General features: G+C 40.3%; 1 protein-coding gene across 1 annotated transcript in view; it reads left to right on the plus strand.

Moving 5' to 3' along the window:
• The window catches only part of NKAIN3 (sodium/potassium transporting ATPase interacting 3), a 506,798-nt gene that overhangs the window by 235,231 nt on the left and 256,089 nt on the right, over positions 1-15,478 (plus strand). The window contains 1 exon segment of the mRNA XM_060128090.1: positions 5,624-5,761. Within this exon segment, the coding sequence (XP_059984073.1) occupies positions 5,624-5,761 (138 nt within the window).

Consider the following 15,478-nt stretch of genomic DNA (forward strand, 5'->3'; position numbering starts at 1 on the left):
ATTGCTCCACTTAGAAATTCAGGGGTAGGAGGAAGGAAGACTACATCATGGAACAGCGCACTATGTTTCCGAAATCATTTCTATCTCTTGCGATGGAGCTTATTCCAGAATTAACCTCATTAAACAGTGTGCATTTTATTGCATGATTTCAGGTTAGTATGGTAGAAATAATATAGGATCAGGACATAAAGATGCTAGTCTGATCTCTGATGCTAATTAGCTGATTGTTCTGAGCTTTTCATATAAAGATAATAATATTTATCTTGTGTTTTTAGCATCAAATGAGATTAATAAATATGGAAAAATGTAAGTGTTAAATAATGTCCCATTCATAGTATTACTATTCTCTTGGGCTTTAGAGCACTTTTTAAAATTCGGTAGCTTATTCTCTGACATACTAAGAAGTTGATGAAATAGTTGTCATTCTACCAGTTGATATGACCCAATGCATAAAATACACTAAAGAACTTTCCCGAGTGAATTCGTAGTTCTTAAATGCCCTTCACATGCCTCTTTCAGCTCATCAGCCTCCATAAATCTGTCCATGTGCAGTGCAATATCTGTTCCTTTTTAAACAGGAAACTTTCCTTGATATGTCACCCACAGCTCCTTATTTCTTCAAAAATAGTTAGCATCACGATATGTGACTGTTTTCTGATTTCCAAAAATTGTTTACATGACCAAGTAGCTTCTATCCTCATGATTGAATTGTAAGGGTAGGAAATGCCCATTCAATTTCCTTGAAATACAGGGACTCAAAATATGTAGACAGAATTCAAGAAGCCTTTTCAGATGTTCTGGAGAAAATTGCTGAGTAAAGCTAATTCAAGGAACAAACTCCAACAGTCGTGCTTGGCATCAAGGAAAATACTCCTCCAAACCCTATGGTTCCACCTTCCCCAGCTACATATGCACTCGTGGTCATTCAGGCCACTGGGGAGGGTCTGTTAGACTCGATTAGTTAGACTTTATTCATTTCACTAAATGATTGGTTACTGGTTTCACTGGAATAATAGACTTTGCCTTCTAACACTGCTACCAAAAATAGTACAAAACCATGCAGAAACTGTGAAGCCGTTAACACAATGGCTATCTTTACTGGATAAACCAAATCATGAACAGGCCATATCTAGAATTCCTGGATCCATCGAAGTCTGTGAACACCCTAAGGCTTGGTTGTCTCTGTCTATAGACAAGAGAAACTTCTCTAAAATAGCACCTGCTTTAATGCAGTGGTAGATCTGCAAGTTCTTAGGACTTTTCGTGTCACATCTCTATGAGTAGGCTCCTGATACAAAGGCTACTGATGCTTCTGTTTATTTTTTTAGAGCCGTGAAAAAATATTCACAAATTATGGCTTAAAATCCAAGATCGTAGTTTGGCCTAGGCCAGGTCTATGAACACAGAAGTTTGGCATCATCAACCGCAAGCTTGAAAAGTCCACTGGGATTGAGTAGCTATGAGATGCTAGAGCAAATGAAGCAAGGATGATGGTGGCAGAGCTGAGGGCTACACGGACTTTCCAGGCATAAAGAAACCTCCTCTAATACCCAAAAGTTATTTGAAATGACCTGGGATGTATCGATTTAGCCAGTAGGAATATTAGAGCTTTTAAATTCCCTCTTTAAGGAAAGATTCAGTCCTTCATGGTTATAAAATACTTACCTCATGAATTCCTAGAGTACAGGTTATATAGAAGAGAGAATCAGTCGCACAGTATGCTTTAATTTCACAGTCTTTTAGGAAACCATGGTTTGATCAAATACTTTCCTATGATTCCACTAACGTGAGTAACCCTGTTTTGATCTTTTTTAATTGTGTCCGATTCTAGTGAGCCGAGAAAAGTCCCAGGGGAATGGAAGGAAAAGGCAGGTCACGGTGAAGTTCAACCTCACTTCTTAGGAATGAGCATTCTTACCCAGCTTTTGTTTGGACAGAAGCATATTGTGTAGATCCAACCTAAGTAAATGACCAGGAACATGTTTGGTCACCTAGAGTTTTTATAGCTCTTTAATTAAGTGTAAATAAATTTTCACCATTTGTAATCATTATGAGCTTTTAGGCAAAACACTGTGTGAAGCATTAAACATAATATATGGATCGATAAGAAAGTTACTGCATTTTAAAGGTGCCCCTGTTTGTCTCTATCTATGTTGCTTGGGCATACTAAGGAAATAGGGACACTTCTTGAGCTCTTGGGAGTATGTGTGGTTAATATAGGATGTAGTTAATGAGTCATATATTTATAGGAAATATTTTCACCTTGGAGCCTGATAAAAGGAAATGCCTGACCCTCCAGGAAGAATTTGAGAACACTCCCCCTTTCCCTTGCCATACTCATGAATTTATATAGAACATTCAGTCTCTCCCAAGTTCTGTTAGATATACTTTATATGGTCAGATTATACTTACATTTTGTTCCATAATCATAATGAAGACTTCCAAGCTTTCTACAATTGGATTCTGAAAGTTACAAGCCAATAAGCAACATTGCCATTACAATGAGTGTGGGATAATTTTCATGCAGCCCTAGTATGATCTAGGGTTACATTTCTGTCCTTACAGTTCCAGTGTTGCCAGCCCCATGCCACTCAGGGAGAATGTTTCAATGGCCTCTTCATATTTACATTCAAAGTCATGCCCAATGTTAATTTTGTTAGTATTTTTTTTGTTAGTATTTTTGAACCATACTTTCCTTGCATCAATGATTTGGTCTCCTCCCTTCCTCCCTTCCTTCCTTCCTTCCTCCCTCCCTTCCTCCCTCCTTCCCTCCCTCCCTCCCTCCCTCCCTCCCTCCCTCCCTTCCTTCCTTCCTTCCTCCCTCCCTCCCTCCCTCCCTCCCTTCCTCCCTCCCTCCCTCCCTTCTTTCCTTCCTTCCTTCCTTCTTCTCCCTTCTACTCTTCCTTTTTATTAAAATTCTGGTTGCCTTCGTTTTTTAACTTGTTAGGAAAGGATACATATTCTTTTCCATCATATTCTTATAACTCCCAGAGTCTTACCTACTTGACCTTTTACTTAGAAATGATCCTATTGTTCTTTAGGCCACTGCTTCCTGTTCTGTTTTAAACTGGTGACAGGTTAATTTTGCTTTCTTTGAGTGTCTCCTTGCCTTTTTGTTTTCTTGAACTCTCTCCCTTTATTTAAACCTCTAGTTCTCCCAATGTCTCCTTCATTCTCTTCTTTGCTATGGCGTCTCCGCAGAGCCCTCCATCCTCTGCTTTCATCTGGACCAGATGTTTCCTTTTGATGCCGCATCACACATTTGATCACTCCGCCTTTCACTGCTCTCCTGAATTAGAAGCACTATTTTCTAGGTGCCGTATTCAGTGGTGTAGAGATAAATATTTTACCATAGGCTCTCATAACAAATAAACAAGACCTTGGTTTTTTTAGCATTTCCTGATGTCCATGTTGTAAATATAATGGCCAATGTCAAGTTCCCAAAACTTGAAGGCACTGACTGTGGAGTTGGTATCCATGCTCCCCGGCTAGCTGCAGCAGCTCGAGCACATCACTGATGAGACCATTTTGACAGAGATGTTTTTAAAATATATTCATCCTTTTTTTTGAGTTAACAAAGCAACCTGGATATTATTTAATTTCATTCTGTGGCTCTAGGTCATTATTATTAATATCAAGCTCTAAGGCAAAAAGTGGTATCGCTAATGATGACATTGAGAGAGAATATATTTGCCTCTAAACTAAATGACTTAATAGCTGAAAATGGAAATTAGATAGAGTAATTAATACCAAATGCAATGGTAATTTGTTTACTTTTGAAGGGCCTTTTGTCATTGTTAGCTGACTTTTTAAAATACAGTACTCAAATCTAGCTTTCATGGTTTGTATAGTTGTTTTAGCTGCCTCTTGCCTGACCCTTGATATGGTCTCTTCCGCATCTGTTTGTTGTTTGTTTATGGCCTTTTATTTGTGCTTTTATTTCAAGTCACTATAAATCCATTTTAAGTTATCAGAAAATGAATATCAATAAGTGGAGAGACGGGGTGTCTCCAATAAAGACTGCAGATTTTCTAATCAGTGGTGTTAATTCGGCTTCCCTTTCATCGTGTGTGTTTTCTTTAATATCCTAAAGGAGAATGCTATCCATGCATCTTCTGACAGAAAAGAAAATGGGGTTTCCTCTCTTTGAAACGTTCACTTTAAAGGTTTTTGTGATGCACGACAGCTTTAAAATAGGGTTGCTTTTCAGGATGGATTGCCCACAGCTGCTCTTCAGGACGTTTTTTGTTTTTTTCTGAGCACATCCATCCTGTTGGACATAAAAAACTGCACATGTACATCACTGATGGACCAATAAACAAAATGCTGCGTTTTTAGGGAAAGGTTCCTGGGAACTAATTAGAGTCACACGCAGAGAGAAACAGGGGGTTGAAAACACTGTGCTGCTTCTTACCTTGCTCTGATTATTTTGTGTTTTAGCCATTTCTGTGCATCTCCCACTTTGTGAGTGCAGGGAATGGTGACAAATCACTTGAGGATCAGGAAATACCCATGAAATGAATGTGGTTCGGAGTGGGTGTCTTTAGGTATTTGCTCATTTCTCTCCTCCTCCACAACTTACTGAAGGTGAATCGAAACCAAGGTAAATTCAGCTTACTGGATAGAGGACATTTCTTTATGTCCAAGGAAATTAAAGCTATTCAGGCCTACACCTGCCACATAACTAGAAAAATACCTAGGGTACCATTTTCATTTCAAATCTGCAGTTTCTTTTGCTGGCAGTATGGTTAATCGTGGGATCATTTTCTTAGAAATACTATTTTATCAAAGTAAATGTAGAAAAATGCTTGAAACGTGTAAGATTTGTGTCCAAATACAGCAGCCAGAATTATAAAATTTTTAGATGTAAAATGCAATAAATATCATTTGTACATGGTAATGACATTGTTGGCATTCACTGGACTATATAAAATTCATTTTAATATATTATCTCAATAAAATATGGTTCAAAGGAACTATGTAACTCTAGTTTTAGATCAGGACTACAGTAAATAAGTAAGCTCATTTTGAAGAAGGAGTTATTATCATTAATGTAAGTAAGTAAGTAAGCCCAGAGTAAGTAAATAAGCTTCATTTTGAAAAAGTGGTTAGTCATTATAATCAATGACAATCTAAAGAAAGGAAAAAAAAAGAACAGAAGATTTGATAATTCATGTTTCACACAGGAAGGCACAGATGGGTAGCTTTTGTTATTGTTTTTGGTTTTTTCCAAAATAATAATAGTCCTAGCATTGCAAGCCTGGAGATACTGTTCTGAGTAGGTTATACTAAGCCAATAATTTACTAAAAATAATGATAAGTTAATATGGTATCATAAAATGTTGCCTGGATTTGCTACTATAGAAAATGATTTCAGGAGTATATCTCTAGCTCTCCAAGTCTGTGAACACTTGAAGTCATAATACTCAAAGTTATCTTAGTATATTCTCTGAGAGAAGTTGCGTAAAGCAGTACATGAAATGGGCACCACGGTCTTAGTGATGATGGCGTCCGTAACTGCGATTCAAATTGACTGCAGCCTTCTCCAGCTGTGAAACTGAGATTAAAATGGTCTGCTGGTGCTTGGGTTAGATGCTCACGGGCTCTCTCTGCTTTGTTGCAGCTCTCAGCATTAGAGAGGCAGATCTTTGACTTCCTCGGCTTCCAGTGGGCGCCCATCCTTGGAAATTTTCTACATATAATAGTCGTCATATTGGGTCTGTTTGGAACCATTCAGTACAGACCTCGCTATATCGTGGTGGTAAGTCTTTTTGTTACCATGTCTTTTCATATAAACACTGCAAAACTGTTAGGAGAAGAAGGAAATAGATCATTTAAGTTGTTCCCTTTGATATAACGTGGCTTGGCCATTCTGGCCTTCATTACTGAATTCTGTTGAGAGATGATTACCTGGGAGAAAGAAGACTCAGTGAATGTTTACAATGAGAGCAAAGCAACGTGACTGTAAGTGGGAGATGCATAGTGAGACTCACAGTGTCATTGAAATCAAGTTTCACAAGGAAATTTAAGATGTGGTTTGGATGGAGTAGGACTGGTTGTGGTCTTGATGTTAGATGAGATATAAATGTACATTAACTATCATGTCAATGGCATATGTCACTAACCCTAAAAAGCAAACCGACCTAGCCATAACTGTTTACTAACTGATAGCAATAATACAATTTAATTTTAATGGACATAAGACATTACAAATGCATGTGCATTTATTTAGTACTCACCCTTTAAGATATTGCATACTGTATATTACTGAACATTTCTCCACTTTGGTAAGATAAATTTGAAACATAAATCCATACTCCAAACTATGACATACATGGCAACACACCCTCCATTGTAGGGAAATTTAATAAGGGATATTCTGTGCTCCGCAACTGACTGGAAGTTATTTCCAGTAATAGATTTCTTCAGTGTAAAAAGAGGGGAATATTTTGGGCTACATGTATAAGAAGGTTGTCAGAAATACCAAGCATGTATAAGGAACTGTAATGAGGGGTGACATACTCTAAAATGCTCATTGAGCCTGAAAAAATATACCATGTTCAGTAGAATTAGTAAATATTTTCTTGCAATGCGATGATTGCCTCACTAGAAGAAAACTATAGACTTAAAAATATGCCATCTTTGCATTTTGGTTTAATCCAGTCACCTATCAAAAAGAAAAAAGTTATACATTTTTCTATAAGTGCCTCAATTCTCTGTTTGCATCTCAAAATTGGCTTTTGGGTGTCTTTCATCATATCACACAGAGGTGAAGGTAACCAGCCCACAGCATGGACTCTGCCCTCAAAATTGCTGCTCCAGGCACCCTGGAACATTTCTGTCACTCAGCTGACTGCAGGGGCTAAACAGTCCCTGCTTTCCTCTTCTTCCCTGAAAGATAGCCTCTGCTAAGCCACTGTGTGATCTATTAAAAAGGCGTTTCACAGACGTGGACTTGCAGCTCAAGAGACTTTAATATGCATAATAGCAAACTATTATTGGATTCTATGTTCTAGTTTGTTGCTTGAACACAGAGCACTTGGACTTAGTACAGGCTTGTCATTGTGTGATGTTGTTTTCTGCTGAAGCACAAAATGCCAGGTGACCGTGCAGCCAGTGGCCTCTATGGGATGAAGCTGTCTGTACACGTCAGTGACGTACTAGTCCTAGTGCTTCTACCCTCTCCACATGAGCTCTACACACTCTTCACGCAGCTCCTGCCTTGGTCGAGGCTTTGCAGTCTCTTTCCTGCACATGGACTTCCTGCTTGCCTTCGGCTTCCTCCCTGTTAACGTGTCCCTTGTACTTTTTCTAAATCGCTGGCTTAAAACCCTTCGCTAACTCGTAGCAGGATAAAATCTAAGAATATTCTCGGCTGCCCCACCTGACCAAACTGGTCTCACAATCTCTACTTCCTTCCTTCCTTTCTCCCCCTCCTTCTTCCCCGATATCTGTTTTTTCTTAACTTTCTTCCTTGCGTTTTTCTTTTACATATTCATTCCTATTTATTGGGTTTCTACACTGTGTGTGGCATTGTGTTCAGTGCGGGGAACAAGGTGAGCAAATACAGACAGACGTGTTTTCTGTCCTCCTGGGTACTTACCTTACAGTCTAGGGAGGGCAAGTGGGTTTTATCAGATAATCATCCACATAAACATTAAATTGCAACTGTCACAAGTGTTAAAAAGGAGCACGTTGTGCCAGTAGATGCATCCTGGAGGGTCCCTCTGAGCCTGCAGTAGATGCATCCTGGAGGGTCCCTCTGAGCCTGCAGTAGATGTATCCTGGAGGGCCCCTCTGAGCCTGCAGTAGATGCATCCTGGAGGGCCCCTCTGAGCCTGCAGTAGATGCATCCTGGAGGGTCCCTCTGAGCCTGCAGTAGATGTATCCTGGAGGGCCCCTCTGAGCCTGCAGTAGATGTATCCTGGAGGGCCCCTCTGAGCCTGCAGTAGATGTATCCTGGAGGGCCCCTCTGAGCCTGCAGTAGATGTATCCTGGAGGGTCCCTCTGAGCCTGCAGTAGATGTATCCTGGAGGGACCCTCTGAGCCTGCAGTAGATGCATCCTGGAGGGTCCCTCTGAGCCTGCAGTAGATGCATCCTGGAGGGCCCCTCTGAGCCTGCAGTAGATGTATCCTGGAGGGTCCCTCTGAGCCTGCAGTAGATGCATCCTGGAGGGCCCCTCTGAGCCTGCAGTAGATGTATCCTGGAGGGACCCTCTGAGCCTGCAGTAGATGCATCCTGGAGGGTCCCTCTGAGCCTGCAGTAGATGCATCCTGGAGGGCCCCTCTGAGCCTGCAGTAGATGTATCCTGGAGGGACCCTCTGAGCCTGCAGTAGATGCATCCTGGAGGGTCCCTCTGAGCCTGCAGTAGATGCATCCTGGAGGGTCCCTCTGAGCCTGCAGTAGATGTATCCTGGAGGGTCCCTCTGAGCCTGCAGTAGATGTATCCTGGAGGGTCCCTCTGAGCCTGCAGTAGATGCATCCTGGAGGGTCCCTCTGAGCCTGCAGTAGATGTATCCTGGAGGGTCCCTCTGAGCCTGCAGTAGATGTATCCTGGAGGGCCCCTCTGAGCCTGCAGTAGATGTATCCTGGAGGGCCCCTCTGAGCCTGCAGTAGATGTATCCTGGAGGGTCCCTCTGAGCCTGCAGTAGATGCATCCTGGAGGGACCCTCTGAGCCTGCAGTAGATGCATCCTGGAGGGTCCCTCTGAGCCTGCAGTAGATGCATCCTGGAGGGCCCCTCTGAGCCTGCAGTAGATGTATCCTGGAGGGTCCCTCTGAGCCTGCAGTAGATGTATCCTGGAGGGTCCCTCTGAGCCTGCAGTAGATGTATCCTGGAGGGTCCCTCTGAGCCTGCAGTAGATGCATCCTGGAGGGTCCCTCTGAGCCTGCAGTAGATGTATCCTGGAGGGCCCCTCTGAGCCTGCAGTAGATGCATCCTGGAGGGCCCCTCTGAGCCTGCAGTAGATGCATCCTGGAGGGTCCCTCTGAGCCTGCAGTAGATGTATCCTGGAGGGTCCCTCTGAGCCTGCAGTAGATGCATCCTGGAGGGACCCTCTGAGCCTGCAGTAGATGCATCCTGGAGGGTCCCTCTGAGCCTGCAGTAGATGTATCCTGGAGGGTCCCTCTGAGCCTGCAGTAGATGTATCCTGGAGGGCCCCTCTGAGCCTGCAGTAGATGTATCCTGGAGGGCCCCTCTGAGCCTGCAGTAGATGTATCCTGGAGGGTCCCTCTGAGCCTGCAGTAGATGTATCCTGGAGGGTCCCTCTGAGCCTGCAGTAGATGTATCCTGGAGGGCCCCTCTGAGCCTGCAGTAGATGTATCCTGGAGGGCCCCTCTGAGCCTGCAGTAGATGTATCCTGGAGGGACCCTCTGAGCCTGCAGGTGTGACTGTGGAGCTGAGATCTGCAGTGTGAGTGTGAGTTCACCAGGGTAGAGGGGACCGAAGCGGGTTCTGGGCAGGAAGCACCACAGGGCACACAGTAGGATGTCGATAGCAGTAGGTCCCATTCCCTCGTTAAGCATTCACTGAGGACCTGCATGCGAACATGCAATGTCATAGGTGCTCAATAAATACCTATTGTTTTCCCCATCTAGTTCCCTGCGGGTTCCTACCGTCCTCTTGCGATAGGACTGGGGTCACTTCTTTGTCCGGTATCTTTTCCTCACTTCCTTCTCTCGCTTCTCCCTCCTTCATGTTGAAGGAGGAAGATGTAGGTCTTTCAGAATCTTCAAAGAAAAATGTCTGTAAGACAAACAATCTAAGTTTTTGCTCATCTTGATTTTCTCTTGGTGTGTATGCCAACCAAATCCCTATTGTTTTATTTACTCTCTCATTCGAGACCCTCTCCCAGGAAGGGGAGAGAAAGGAAACAATGAATTGTCAGGAAAGCGGTCCATGCCAACATGTCATTTGGTTTAATCTTCACAAGTGTCCTATGGGTGTGTATTAGCATCCCTAATTTTACAGATGAGGCAAGAGTTAAGGAGAGGTTAAGTGACGTATCCAAGGAACCCAGAGAGTAAATGGCAGAAATGGATGCTGTTGTTAGGTTTCTGGAGTTGGGTTATCACGATCTATGCTCTGCTTCCACTATCACATTCCAGATGATGTGCTGCCACTGTCAATATAAGATTTGACATTGGAAACAATCCTGCCTTACCTCCTTAGCTGATCATAGAATGTTGTTACCTATGTGGGATTCCAGATGAACTCTTATTCTAACATGGGTATAAAGTATCTATTGGGGAGAAATGCTGAAGAATCGTTAGTCAATGCGTATGGGAAATCTGTTCACAGAGGGTGCCTTTAATGGGAAGATTATCAAGGGTGCCTAGTTATGGGGAAAGTGACTACTGCACATCATCTTTATCACACCACGAGTAGCTCATCCCTGAGCTGTTTTCATGAATACTTTGGTTCGAAGCCACAATTGGTGGTCTCCAGGCCACCAATTAATTAATTCCAATTAATTCTGGTATGAAAAAGCCTGGAAATGAATATGGCCTATGTCACACTAATCAAGGGCTGCCTCCAAGGCACCCACTTCTCAACGGCACTGAGCGGAGACCTGGGTCCAAAATCCATACTAACTTCTCACTGAGCGGGAAAGAGATTTCTGACTGTAGGAGATTTTTCTCTCGAACTTGGCCTCCATTATTGGCTGAAACAGTCACCAGCAGTGCCAGTTAAATAGAATCCATTTCAAGCTAGCAGACATTTTGGAGCACCAAGACACAGAGGGTAGGGTCCTGCCATTTCTTAAAACAAACAGGGTTTATCACGGCTGAATTTAAAGAATTGATCACCCTTATGAAAATGGTTAAGGTAAAGGGGCACGTAGAGCAAGCTCTCCAGTGTCTACAGGCAAATTTCAGACTCCTTAGGGTGGAAATCAGAGCTTACAAAAACTGCTCGTTACTTCTCTCTCTCGCATCCCCTGCCTTCCCACCTCGTGCCAGACGTGCTGACTGATTCGTGTTTTCCAAAGACCACGTGCTGTTTCTTGCCTCCTTGGTTGATATACACTGCACTTGCTCTCTGGAGCACCCTATTCTCCTTACCCATTTGGAAAAATCTTAATAATTCTTCCACTGAATAGTCGCCTGTAAGAGCCTTCTCTGGCCATCCCCCCTGCAGGCTAAGTGCCTCTGCCTCTCTGCACCCATAGATCCTGGTAACTCTATCCTATCTGTCTACACGGTTGCCGTCCTTGCTTCCAGGCCCATCTCCTCTCATTCAACAGTGTCCTCCTGTATATGTATACGTATAGCTGATTCACTTTGCTGTACAGTCGAAACTAACACAGCATTGTAAAGCTGCTATACTCCAATAAAAATTTACAAAAAAACAGTGTCCTCCTGGCAGGCAGACGGTGCCTGTCCATGGCTGTATTCTAAGTTAGCCTGATGTGCATGGGCCTTTAGAGATGCTCAATACTTGATTAAACAAATAATAAATTAATTAAAGGTTATTGGATGAAATTATTTTACTGGATGGACTAGACGGTGATTTCTTATCTCAGAACATGGCAACAATAGTTCTGCAAAAGAAGCTGGCCTTACTGCCTTGTTTCTTTCAATCTGAACACCAGGATTTATAAGATAAAATAGTATGTGCTGCTCTGCCTGCACCTACCATTAGCTGACTTATTCCTTGACTTATTTTTTTTCTAATAAATATAACATTGTGGGCCCCTGACACTGTCTTGAGGAGGTCCCATTGCAAAAACTGTTAGAAAAATTCACCCAAATCACAAAATGAAAGAGAGATAATTCCCCTTTGGTTACCATCACTGCTGAGAAGGTACAGTTTACTACTTCTACATTTATTTTTAGAACATAAAACCAACTTTGTCATAGGGTACTCTTTCGCTGATTAAAATTTATTTTAGCTAAGGTACAAGGTGGGATATATACATTAGGGATGCCAAGTGTAATGATAGCATTTGAATGCACTTTTGTGTTTCCTTGGCTGTAGACAAAATGAAGCAGAGTGGGGGCTAAGTCATATGTAACAGTCATGAAAAGCACCATTCTGGAATCAGCTGTTTACTCCTGTCTGCTTCGCTCCTATGTCAAATATTTTAAACTCTTACTTAAGAATTCTAGACAGAGATTCTGCTCTACAATTATTTAAATCTTTATCATTTCATGGATAATAATTTAATCAAGCGGTTTTACATTAATTTAAATGCAGAAATATTAACTAGACAGTTTTTGAATAAAGATTAACATTGGAATTAAAAGTAACTCAAAGCTTCCTTTAAAAATTAAAAAAAGAAAGCCAAGTAAGTATGCTAGGCCCATACGTTAGTTATTTGGACTTTTATACAAATGTCCACATCCAAAGAACTGCAACTTGCTTTCATTTGAATTGTTATACAGGGAAATATCCCTACTATGTCATCATAAATCTCCCTCCAGAGTTACTGCTCAACATGGCAGTTAAGAGCATTAGGTTTCCATTCAGTGGTCTCAGATTTATTTCCCCCGGACATGAATACTAAACTCCAGAAACTATTAGAACAATGGGTGAGCAAGGAAACTACTTTTTTTTTGAGTGAATCTAACATATTGAGTATAATATTGTATCTGATTGATACACATGTGAATGAATGAATGAATGAGTGGCCTTCCTGGTAACTGGAAAACAGACAAGCTCAGGAAGTAAAAATAATTTATGTTATGGACTAATTGCTCTATGAGAAAGAAATAGGCTGGGAGACTGCTAAAGTTTATTTCAATTAAAAAATGCTGAAATATCTTCATAAAACTATGCAATACCCAGGAAGCCACAGAGAACACATAGATGTTTTTCCATATTTATGGGCATTGTCTAATTAAATTAGGATTTAAAATATGTGTACTGAACATAAGCAAAGTAGGATAGATAAATAGGTTGATAGATTATATTTAGATAGATAGATGATGGGTAAACAGATGGATAGATAATTATACAGAGTGATTTTTTTTTTTTTTTACTTTGAGAAGTTAAGTCTTCTATACTTCAAGTATATCTATGTGGCTGTCTGAGCTTGTAGGCATACTCCATGATAACCAAAAGGTATTTGTTAAAAATGTAGTTTATCTCTTTTTTTTATTCTAGTTTCAGTTGCATTATAAATAAATTAACCCACGTCAAAAAGAAGAGAGGGAGGATAGCCAGTGTCTCATACCATATGTGGTTCTAATACTTTCTGCTTAGGAAAAATTCCTTTGGATGTGTTATTCGTGTTGCTAGAAATCCTTTCCTCTTACCTCTGCGTGCAGACTTGAGTCTCAGGTGCACATCGAGGTATATGGTTTCCATCTCATAACAATCCAAACTTCAACTGTACAGGTATCCTTTGTTCTCGACGAACCAGTGTATTAGAATAAAGAAAATTACAATATTGCTTTTTAAAAAACTACGCATTTATATAACACAGGACACATCAATAGCAAAATACAGAAGAAATCATTTCAAAAACATAACCAGTTATAGAATATATATGAATGAATTTTTGGTAAACTGGTAATCTGGTGAATTGGTTATTTGATAAATTGCAGAATTGGGGGAAGTGTTAACTTGCAAATTAATCTGTAGTCCTTTTCCTAAGATCTTTTAAAATGAAGACTGTCATGTAATACCCAAGCACCCCAGCTCTGGAGTCAAACTGCCCGAGTGCCTATCCCAACTCTGACACTAACTGGGTGATCAGATGATTTCCTCTCTACCTTGGTATTAATGTGATGGCTAGATGACTTAATCTGTGTAAAGTGCTTATCACAGTACCAGGAATGCAGAAAGCAGCGGGGTAACTCTTGTTAGGAATTTCGGAGCTGAGGGTTGGAATCTACTCAGCCTGATCATTTTATCTTTGAATGTTTGAAAGTGTCATCAATAGGACAACTTGTGAGGGATCAGAATACACTTCAATCACTAAGCTTGTGCTATGATTTTAAGTAGAATTTTTTATTATGTATTTTTTATAACTATGAGTTGATTTACTTCTCTAAAAGAATACTTATGGGTTTAGGCTTGCAGTCCTAATAATTAAGAATCAAGTGGTTTTACAGTTAATTCAGTTCATTTTCTTACTTTAGTCTTGCTTTATTTTATGTCCTTCCCTTAACCTTTATCACTGGCTTTTTCCTCCTGAATGAGTGGTCTGCACTACTCTGTCACTCAAATATACCCATAATTATATTGATTTAGAATGAAAAATATCAGATCCTAGATGCCGTCTGACTAGCAGCATCTTTAAAATGTGTTGTGGTTATTGTGACTTTATCAGTTTGCAAAAAGTAAACATTGAGAATGTAGATTAGCTATTTTCAATATTCATGGGGATATTTGGTGGTTCAGAGGAATGCATCTGGTGCATTTTTAAGGAAACATCTAAACCCACTCACACTAGAAGGCTTTGCCAGCGGAAGGTATCAGGTCAACGATGTCGGCAACGACCAAAAGCCTAAATATATATTTTAACCTATGTTAACTTTTTAATATATTTTCCAACTCCTCTAAATTTCCAGTGATTTTGGAGCCTTAACTCATTATTATAAATATATTATTCTTTTTTTTAATGTATTATTCTTTAAAAAAATCATAAATGACAAAGATACAAAATGTAAATTGAATTTTAGAAAAAGTTGAAAAGCTTCTGATAAGGTTTGTAATAAGATCGTGGCTATTCCATACAGTGTCTAAAATTCATAAGTCTGTTATTTGGCAGAGCATAGAAGAAGCTAATAAATTATTTCAATATTTGTCTTAATTTAACAATAGCTAATAAGTTATTTCAACATTTATCTTAATTTAACAATAGAAAGCAATAATTTAATTAGTATGCCAGTTTCAGAAGTTACGAATTCATAGATTTTTGCAGTACCATAAAATGAATGAGCAAACCATTGTATTTGATATGCTCATTGTGTTGCCATGGTAAGTTCCATCCCGAGTCATCCCAGCTGTCCTATATGTCAGCTTTCCAGACCTCAGTGTCTTTGTCTGCGTAAGAAAGTGACCGGATGAATAGAGCCCTAAGACCTCTCTGTTGATGAGTCTTGATCTAAGGCTACCTTAATTCAGTCTGACTAATACTCTTGAGGAAGGCATTTCCTAATACATAATACATTAATAAAACCAATTAATCAATAAGCCTGGCATGTTTAGAGTTTTTTGGTTGTGATTGGAAGGTATTTTCCCATTATGGAAATATGTTGCTTATTTGCTCACTCTTAATCCTACTTATTAATAAGTAGGATTTACTTATTAATCCTACCATAATTAGAACTTGTGTGCTTTTAAAAATTATTTTACATAATCACATTATATTCTATCATGATAGTAGGGGCATACACTCCACTCAATAAAATAGTCCAACAGTTGAAAGGTTGTTAATTTTACTCCATACATCCATTTTCAAACATTATCCTCATTCAGGGATATGGAAGTGAAGCGTTTTGACTAACATTCCTAAACCTTTGATGA

This window comes from Lagenorhynchus albirostris, chromosome 17, assembly GCF_949774975.1.
Source record: "Lagenorhynchus albirostris chromosome 17, mLagAlb1.1, whole genome shotgun sequence".
Taxonomy (NCBI): Eukaryota; Metazoa; Chordata; class Mammalia; order Artiodactyla; family Delphinidae; genus Lagenorhynchus; species Lagenorhynchus albirostris.